At 32.9% G+C, this 10,532-nt stretch overlaps 1 protein-coding gene across 1 annotated transcript; it reads left to right on the top strand.

The window, feature by feature from the left end:
• Positions 1–7,855: 7,855 nt before the first annotated feature.
• RB195_016041 (uncharacterized protein) lies at positions 7,856–9,147 on the top strand (the record flags this gene model as incomplete). The annotated part of the gene is made up of 2 exons (XM_013443006.1): positions 7,856–7,931; positions 8,999–9,147. The coding sequence occupies 2 exons, from the start codon at positions 7,856–7,858 to the stop codon at positions 9,145–9,147; spliced, it is 225 nt and encodes a 74-aa protein (XP_013298460.1).
• Positions 9,148–10,532: the final 1,385 nt, after the last annotated feature.

The following is a 10,532-nucleotide window of genomic DNA, read 5'->3' on the forward strand; positions in this document are numbered from 1 at the left end:
AGAGTCAATTTTAATGCGAAGTGAAACTAACTTTCGCGAAAACGTAAAAGTTATTCTTACGTTCTATTTCTCTTGAACCATTAAAAAAACAACAAAAAAAAAGCGACAAGATAATCCAACTCTTCCTTATCATCTCTACGCTATTTGAGCGCAGGGACGATCTAACAAGTAGTTTTTCGATTTTATTTTTTGAATTTTTTTCTTCTTTATGAGCTTTATCTCTGTGAGCTTTGAGCCGAGGCCTGAAGTTATCTCAAAGAACGATGCAGTTTCTCTGTAAAGATGAAGTGGAACGGTGCCAATGGATTTATATCACATCCATGAGTTGTTTTCCGTATTTTCTCAGTATACTGCTTCCAGACTGGAATATGCCTAGGAAATACTTGAATTCTTGTGTAATTAAGTCAATTGGTAAAGTACGCCACCTACTAGATCGTTATTTCAGAAAATGACATCTAGACACTCTCATAAAAACTATATTGCTTTAGTAACGTAGGTGTACATATACCGACCTTATCGCTATACGACACCATTGGGTCTAATTGAGAATTGTGGTAGTCTCCTATAAAAAGGCACAGAAATTTCGACCTCGTAGCTACTGTCGCCCGCCGTGCTTTGGATTTCTCATCACTCTTTTCCGTCAAATATAGGAATTTTCCAGAATGTTTCTTTGTTTTTCTGTCTGAAATTACATGAGATGGAATAGCAAAGGCTCAAAATTTAGGAAATAGTATCACAGGGAGTGATTATTCGATCAATCCACTAAATTTACCCGTCACAAATCATTTCTTCAATGATAATTTCCTCTTTTCGCATGTTAGCAGCAAGATCAGGCAAGAACCAAACAAAATTTCAAAAAATGCTCTCCTTCCATGTGTATCAACAAAGACGTAGTGACCTTTCGTCAACGGTATACTCTGCTAAAATCGAAGAACAGTGGCGTTTACTCATAATTTCTGTAACTGCGGATTTTACTAGATTTATGTAGTTCTAAATTCTTTGAACGTGAAATCTTTACCTTGACGTAGGACGATAAGAACCCTTAGACACAATTTTTTTTTTCGACTAGTCAAGAAGGTTCTATCCAGAAAGTACAGTTTTTTTTTTGTCTATTTGAATATGCGCATTTCTGACACCCCAAAAAAAGGGACATTCTGTTAGTTGCTAAGCTACATGGGAAGATTTAATTCGAAAAAATAATTCTGTTTAGCTTTCTCAAATGAGCTTATTTGTATGCTGAAAGCTATTTTGCTTTGTCTTATAGACGCGAGCTGTATGCTTGATTAATTCTGAAATGTAAACGTTCTCACGGATGTCATACCAAATACGGAAATCATCATCAACGAAAAGATGAACGCGTTCCTAACGATTTACATTAATTTTTGATCTAATTGTTTTATTATAATTGTTATCAAAGGGTCCACACTTTTAAAATTATTCCAACCACTATTTAATGACAAAAGATTTACTCATAAGCATTCTATACTATCATTCTGTACCATCTATCAGCACTCAAAAATGAGCGATTCCGAGATCCGGATTTCACATATTTTCAGAATTTCTGCTAATGTTCATTGCATAAAATTACAACAATTTTAAGCAATTCTGCCTTTTTGATTTTTAGCTCCACAGAGAGTTAGATACCACATAAAACTTCATATTTTCGAGATTTCGAGACCAGAATAATGACCGGGTTAAACTTTTTTCATGGAATCTGGAGTTTAATAACTGACATCTCCAAGAGTTTCGATGGGTTTAGCACCACTGAACATTTTTTTTTTCGTTTTTTTTTTCAATTTTGTTATAATCTGTTACTTTAAGTAACCCGTTTGAAGAATTTCTAGAATTTATTTTGAATGTATACTTTAGCGAATAAGCTGCGAAAAAAGAAATAATTTTCCTTTTCCTCAGGAAAATGCTGATAGCAGGTTCATTGGAGAAAAAAAAACACGGAATTTTATTTTAACGAATATGTCAGCTACTAATTGGGAATGCGTTATAACTGGTTTTCTTCTTTGGAATATATTGAAAGTAGCCGCGTCAGAGAAAGGGGATAAAAAGCAGCAGCAGAAATTTGGTAGGAGACCTTTTTTTCAAGGAAGTTGCTGACTAACTGAGAAATTCAGGTTTTTCTTTCAAAAGATTTTTTTTAACATCAAAATTGCGCCTATATGCTGTATGATCAGATTGCGGCTAATCGGATAGGGCGTGACTACTTCCTCCTCCCTTGTGTTAACTTGGTTCCATTCATTCACCACGCTTCGAGTTGGATTTGACTTTAGACACTTAGGTGATCTCTGTACTTCCTCCTCTTTTGTAAATTTGAAAAAAAAAAACATCTAACAGAGATGATTACTTTGACCTTTGATTTGTCTAACATTAATAAGTTTGCATATGACGTTAACCTTTTCAGGATAAAAAAGAGCCTACACATTAATTTTGGTGCTATTTTTACATGGGATCAAATCCAGTGAGTAAAACATCTAAAAAAAAGGATGTGTGCAGCAGCATAACATTCCACTCGAGCATGACGTCAATAAATTGTTTTTTTAATGTTTGCGTAGGACTTCTGCTATTAATGTTCTTCGTAAAAGACTCGACATAAAAGGAGCAAATACTCCAGCAGTAAATTTAAGCTCTTTTGAAGTATTTCTACTTTGCTTTGTTTTGGTTTTTTTTTGTTTATTTTAGATTAAAAGTAGATCCACTATAAAAGGTATACTATAAATTAAAAATAGTTGTAGTATTTTTTCTTTGTGGTTAGTTTTTTTTACTGCGTAGGAAAATCTTAAAATAATACTTTCTGGAATCTAGTGTAACATGTTGATAAGAAAAGAGTGCGCAAAATTCGATAGTTCTCGAATAAACGGATTTAGGGGCTAATTGATTCTAGGACGAGGTCCAAATTCCTTTACTTTTTTTAAATGAAATGTGATAAGAAATTTCCGACGCCGTCCTCTTTTTTCTAATTGTTCTTCCACTGGAAATAATGCAAATTTTGCTGATTTTTCGTCATTTAACTGTATGTAGGAGTTGTCTGATCTACTAAAAAAAGAATGTTTGTCTCTTTAGAAGCTAGTTAGCAGCTAATTATCAGCGGAAAGCATTAGCGAAAATCATGAGCAATACTTGTTTTTCGTAGATTAAAAATAATGTTCATAACAGGAACCGTGATTCATTTTAGACATCAAAACCCATTTATTTCCATCCCAAGTTCCCTCAGTCGTTAACCAGGTCATCCATAATTGTTTTTAATTCAATAAATGCTTTTTTGACTTCTCAGAGTTTGTATTTTTATCGTTTAGCAAGTGGATTTCGAATAGAAATTCGAATATATGAATATTCGAACAAATGAAAATAGTTAGAAAAAAAAATTAATGGACTTATTCTCGTTCATCTTGATTACAGATTCAAATACGGTAGATAATTACGCGCGAAATGTTAATGAGTCTCTCGCCAATAAATAATGGATGAAGGTATAATACATAGCAAATTAAAAACCTATAGCGTAATTACATCATCCATGCGTACATCGGTTACCGGAATCCACCCATTAACATGAAAAAGAAAGTTGATTCGCTATGTTCTCAATTTCAAACGTTTTTTTTTTGCAAGCTAAAGTTTTCTATGGAGGTACTATGGAGTTTTTGTGAGCAGATTTTTTTTCCTGATTCCGTAAAGTTCCACCTCTTTTGTTCTGCGCTCAGACGCTACAAATTCATCAAACTTTTCAGCGTAATCAGAAAAAATTTGAAAAGATAAACATATTTGGAAATAGAGACGAAAAATAGAAAATATTTCCCTTCAACTTGTTTGAGAAATAAGTTATCCGTGGAACGCGTTCGAATCTTTATCCGTTTCTGAGGAAAGTAGCAATTTATCAATCCGCATGTTTTTTTATCCTGAAAAGTAGGCAAGCGAACACATTTATCTTCTCAAACATAACATTTTATAGTTGTTAGAACGTAGAGGAGATAGGAGAGAAATACTAGTAATTGAAATCCAAGTGCGAAACTAGCAGAAACACACAACGGAGACCATATTTACTCGCCCCACACTACAACTTAACTTTTATATTTTTATTATATATTACTATTATATTTTTACATGTAATATTCAGTTTTCTTGTCAAATACATAAGCATTAAATCACACAAAAATGGAATAATCGTTGTACGAAGTTTGACGTGTTTTTTGTTTTTGATAACATTTTTTTCTTTAAATTTCACATAATGAGAACTAAAACTGTTCAGAAATGAAAGGATAATCTCGTTGACTAGCAGATACCTATAGTTATGAAAACAGTTACTGTAGTTATGAATGCTATTATTTCAAAAAATTGCAGCCAATGAATAACTAATGAATTGAGTTTTTGCATTTCACATTACATATTTGCTAGTAAAATATCATGCCCTACGCCAACGAGCGTATTCCTTCTTTCCTTGCTTTTTAAAGAATATTCGAAACTAATGTAAAACTTCCCATATGAATACATTAAGAAAAAATATATGTAGAGAAGAATCATTATATATATATGTATATATATATATACTCATCTGCACGAGTTTTTTTTTTTGCCAAAAGGATGAGAAATCCTCGTATTTCGATTTGTAGGTGGTTGTCCTTCTGTGATTAATTGAAGATGAGGACAAAATAAGAGAGCATATGAAAGAATTTCAGAAATATCTTCTTTTTTTCTACTTAACCGCACATTTTTTCTTTGAAAGGAAATATGAATTTCAAAGTTGCTCTAAGAATTAGATCTATATGAATTTAAAGGGATCGTAACAGAGGTTAGAAACTTGTTCTGGTTGGTATTTGCTTTGTAGATGAAAATTTTAAATATTTTTATGCAAGGATAGGTTATATTTGATGAATATTCATCATAAGCTTTTATCATATTTTCAATTTTCATGAATATTTTTTGGAAGAAGCCGGGAACAAGTTTAAGATCCGCTTAACACGAACTAGATATAGAAACCGTAATTAATTTAATTAGATATTTTTGTATTAGCTTACCTATTTTGCCAATGTTTTTGACACATTTGAATCATTTCGAACAGTTTCTACTCTGTGTTCTTCTTATATTCAAAGGAAAATTTTATTTTAAAAAAAAGAAATAATATATCTGGAAAACGCTCCTTAACCATTTAGTGGGCTTCGGTTTTTGAACCTACATAAAATTTCAAATTTTTAAAACTCAGATAATTTTTCTAATAGAGTTTTTTAAAACCTTCTTTTCCATATGTTCCAGGTATTTATCGTAAGGAAAAAGGTCTAAAGGAGTATATAAATGGAATCGCAGCATTTCTGTACTCTGTTTAGGTCCCATCTGAATGTTTTGGGCTCATCTGTGCGCACAAATCGTGGTCATTGCTCAGCTTCACGCGTTTAGAATGTCTGTCTGTTGTTTCCGTGCCCGTAGCGGAACATCTTTATGATATCACGTTTTATCCGCTGTTAAACACCACAACGCTTCTCTGATTCCTTCCATTGTTCTCCCACACAAATAAAAAAAGCAAAATTAAAAGGGGTTCTTCTTTGGCCAGCTATAAGCCCCCATTAAAATGTAAGAAAATGTTCTATTTGTGTCAAATCCCCCACTAATGACATGATGCTGCTCGCAATGAATTCGAACGATTTTTCTCTTGAAATGAGAAAAAAAACTGTGACAACTTGTGTTTAATTTATGCTTCCATCAAATTCCTAAAAAGTTGTAGACAATGACGTGATGATGAATTCCTAATCATTTTAGAATAAGAGTGGAGGAGGAGTTGCTTTGCAGGACTTTTATTGTTGCTGTTGCTGTTGTTGCTGTTGTTGTTGTTGTTGTTGTTGTTGTTGTGAAGAAGTAGTTTATAATGATTTGAAATTGTGAAAATGGAATATTTGACCCCTAAATTCAGGAGTTTCAAAGTGAGACGTTGGACACATTATGAGATTTACGATTTTAACTTCAATTTCTCCCCCCTCCTTAAGGATTTTGCTTTTTCCTCCGTATGTATAACAGGATTCTGTTCATTTTTCCCCTAAAATCTTTCTTCCTGACGTGCTTTATTTGGAATGGGAGTGGACAAAAAGAAAAAAAAAATGCTGCAAACATGAGCAAAATTAAAGAAAAATGTTCGAATGTTCTCTTGTCTTGAAACCTCGGCCTATTCTGTCTGTGTTTTGCGAAAAAGCCGAAACGTCAGGCAAATAAAAGTTCCATCTAAAAACATCGCAGGCACACTGTCACAAAACATAAAGAAAAAAGCTTTTTTTTCGAGGTTTTACTTTCACAGGGATAAGCCAACATTTCATAACGATAGACAGATGTCGCGATTATATTTGTCAGATACAATTTTATATCCTACTGCAGGGAGGATCGCTGAGCGAAAATCTGCATACATAAGTTCACTCCATTCACTCCATGGAATTTCTCCTGTTTGAAGTCTCTGTTATTCAGGACATATGAAATATTCTGCACTAGTCCTGCAAAGTGTTTGTTCGAAAATACTATATTCGAGAAATGCGAAAGATGTAAATAAAATATTCGAAAAGTTGAAGATTTGAAATCCGAAATACTTCAACATTCAAAAATTCAAGTATTTGAAATCTTGAGTAATAGTAATTTCATGTGTTGGAATCCATGACGAATTTGACAATTGATATTTTCATTGTTTAGTCAGACATTGATATTTGTCTTGAAAATCCAAAAATATTTGGAATCCTATTGTAGAACTTTATTCCAAAGGTAAGGGCTAGCTGAAATAACAATGTTTTTAGTAGTGTTTTAGTAGTCTTGCGGAGCTTCTGCGAAATTCGGCTCCAAATTTGAGCACAACATATCGGCTTAATTTTTTTTTGAAATTAAGTCTTGAATGCAGAAATTATGGATGCTCTTTAATTTCCGAAGCGAGGATTGTTAACTTTTAGCGATTTTTTTCAACTAAATGAGCACTACATTAAACAGGTATCTCAGAAAATGTTCGTTAATAATGAAATTTTCTAGTGAATCGTTATTAAATGCAATTCACATCTAAAATTATCCAAGTTCAAATGCTAAACTCGTTCGTCATAAATAACAAATGATATAAGACAGGTGATAATGTACTTAGGTATGTAGCCGTGGGCAAATATGATGCTATTTCACCTATGAGCATGCCTTGGCTGAAATGTTTCACACTTTTCATGGCTATTTCTAGAAGAATGCATCCGACATTTCTTGCTGTGAATACATTTATTCTCTTATTAGTTTAGTTAGTTTTTTTTCTCGCAGTTGTCATATTCTCTTCACAAAGCGGTCTACGGTAAAGAGTTCAGGTCTCCCTGAAATATTCCTTGTATTTTTTGAATTTTCTTATTTCAATTTTAAGTGTGTTCTGTATTTTTTGTATTATTTGATTTTATGATTTATTTGTATTTTTTCTTAAAGAGAGGTCAGTTGGGCCCAAGTGCATTGAGAGATTTAGAATTGCACAATTTTTTTCGCTTCATATATAGCTTTGTTAAAAAAATTCGAATACTGGGGAACTTTAATAAGAGTTTCAAGAAAAAAAAACCCAACACCCCAAAAATCCATTCAACATAAGTCTGCAGGCTTAAGTATTTTACTGTAACCTTAAGTAATTTACCCTTCTCTATTCATTCTAAAAAATGACCTTAAAGAAAACCATAAAAACTCATCAATCGCAAGTTGACTGAGCTTTTCCTCTATAATTGTTTATCATTACCCAAAATTTCATGTCATATCACATATCTCTTTGATTTACGGTCGCCTCATTCGATCCTCGAGGGCATACTAATTGAGGCAACTTGGCTGAAATACCGAATTTCAGACGGTCCGTTAAACAGAGATCACACAATAAGCCAAAATGCGATTGTTGCTGTTCGTTCTGGCTGTTGTCGCTGCTGCTCAGGCATTTTTCACATTTCGAGGGCAGTCACCGTGTGAGTTTCCTGTTGTTGCTTACTCTAATAATAGGTTTTTGTTGGAGTTCTGTAAAGAAAAATAAGGAGTGACAATCGCATGGATATCGTGTATAAATTGATTTTGAGAGGTTTTTTTCGTGCTAACAAAAATGTAAGTAATAGAAATACATTAACAATACAACACATACATAAATAAATAGAAATATTGAATAAATATTTAGAATTTAACTTATCAGACAGATAAGTGAAAATGAGAACAACTGCCTTCCATCTCTTCATAAAATTTTCTAAAGGAGAGGTGGACAGCATCTTTCTTATTTTTTATAACTCAACTTTATTGAAAATTTGAAAATTGACACTTATTTTAATTTGAAAATTGACACTTATTTTGGGAAAAAAAACTTTAGCGAATTCCTAACTATTTCAATAAAAAACGCACAGATATATGTGGAATCCATAGGAAATTTCCCTCACTTCAATATGCCAATTCTTGATTACTCGTAAATTACTACAATAATCTGTGAAATTCTCACAGAGCGCGTCAAATTGTTGCCTTTAACATACTGATTTAAGGAATCTATGCATTTATTTGTGAACCTAAGGAGCTCTTTCGTTATCGCTTCCGCTAATGACGTTGCCACGAACGCTTAAGAAGAGGATAGGAGTTTTTTTTCGAAGAGGAAGAGAGAGAGAGCGAAATCGATCAAATACATGCTTCTGCAGATCTGCGATAGTCGGAATTGATAAGAAAATTTGTAAAAAAATACGCTTTCGGCTCTCTTTCATATTTCCAGATAGTTTTCTTTCCATAGCTGTTTCTAATGTAGTGTATGAGAACGAGAAAATTTTCAAAAATAGGCAAATGTATTAAGACATTTAGAATTTTTAGGATTTCTAACAATTGTACTAGCAAAATACCTTATTTTACGTGTTTTTATTAACAGTTTGAGTGTAGATCAGTGCTGCTTTATTTGAAAAAATAATTGGAAAAAAGTATTTCTTGAGATTTCCTAGAATTATGTGTAAGGGATCATTATTCAGTTTTTTTTTTCAACTGAATAACTTTTGATTTCTCCTAATTTCAGCTGACGAATTTCGTGTGGTTAATATACCGGTGAATGCGAATGCAGTGATTTCGCCACGATTTCGACCGTATCTTAAACGACGATTTGTTCTACCACGTATGGGAATGCCGACTTACGTTCGTGAAGGTGATCTTCCTAGAAGGAATTGAATCACTTTACAAAAGCACTCAACTAAGAATTTTTTTTCGTTATATAACGTTATAATGTAATATGTTAGTGAAGAGTATAACCTCGTAGTAGTAACCTGTGCACAAATCCCATTCACGTGTGAATAAATATGTTGCTGAACTTGTGTATAAATACATTTTTCACGTACCAAATAATCAAATAAAATAAATAAATAAATAAAATAAATAATAATCAACCAAATAATTCGATCCATTAATGATTATCGCCGTTGTTTTGCGTGAAAAACTACCGAACTCGTGTTTTTTTTCGTGTTCATGATCTTTGCCGTCATTTTGACTTCCAATTCCATGAAAAACAGGTTGTGGATGTGGAAAATCGTCGTAAAAAAGCAATAAATGCCTGAATCGGGCGAATTCTGTTCGTCGATTAAGAAATATTCTAGTTTTTGACATTATCAACAGTGTTCATTAGTTTCTCTTGCTTTATGAACATGAACGGTCCATACATCATTTAATTGGGCGTAAAATGCTGGAAAATTTGCGAATATTCCTCTTTGAATGGTTATTTATACGTAGTAGCAAAAAAAACCAAAAAAATAGAACGCGCTAGACAGAAAAAAATGAAAATTTCTGTGGGAAAGTAATGTAATAATTCTCATTCATGTATAACACTATTAGAACGGAGAAAATTCAAGGGCTCTGGACGATCGATGGTTCGAGACGGATCGGGGCCAACAAATCCTTTCACCCCTTTGGATGCAACGAATTGGTTACGATTTGGTCTGGTAAACTAAAAACATTGATCTAATCCTTCGCTTGTTTAGTGTAAATCTTTAAATGTTGCATACTCCTGTAACGATTTCGAATAGAAGTAGAACTCGGTGACTTCAGTCCCTTCTCCTCGAACTCTGGGTAATGTATCTTTTTCTTTGTCCTAATGTAGTCATCATATTCCTTTTTCTTTTTTTCATCCATTTATTTCGTTTTTTCATTTTGCAGTCGGTTTCAAGATTAGACAGTCATCAACAGAAATAGCACAAAAAAGTATTTTGAACAGAACAAACAGAATAAAACGAGGGAAAAAAGGTATTTTTCAAGAAATAGCAGCATATCTGGTGATTTCTTCATTCGTATCCTCATTTGCTTAGTCGAATTAGTTGGGAGGCTCGAATAATAATTAAAACCATGAGCATTACTTTGGATATAATAATTTTTAATAAGGTATTCCAATACAACATAAATACATAGATATAATAGTATGATATTATGCACAGTTTCAATTAAGACCCTCCTGATTAATATGCAAATGTTGTCCTTTGTCAGCACCATTACAATAATGTTTTTTTTGAATTCGGTTCAGAAGAAAATAGCCAGTAATATTATGCAGGAATATGTGCCGTAAGAGA

The sequence above is a fragment of the Necator americanus genome, chromosome V (assembly GCF_031761385.1).
Source record: "Necator americanus strain Aroian chromosome V, whole genome shotgun sequence".
NCBI classification, from domain to species: Eukaryota; Metazoa; Nematoda; class Chromadorea; order Rhabditida; family Ancylostomatidae; genus Necator; species Necator americanus.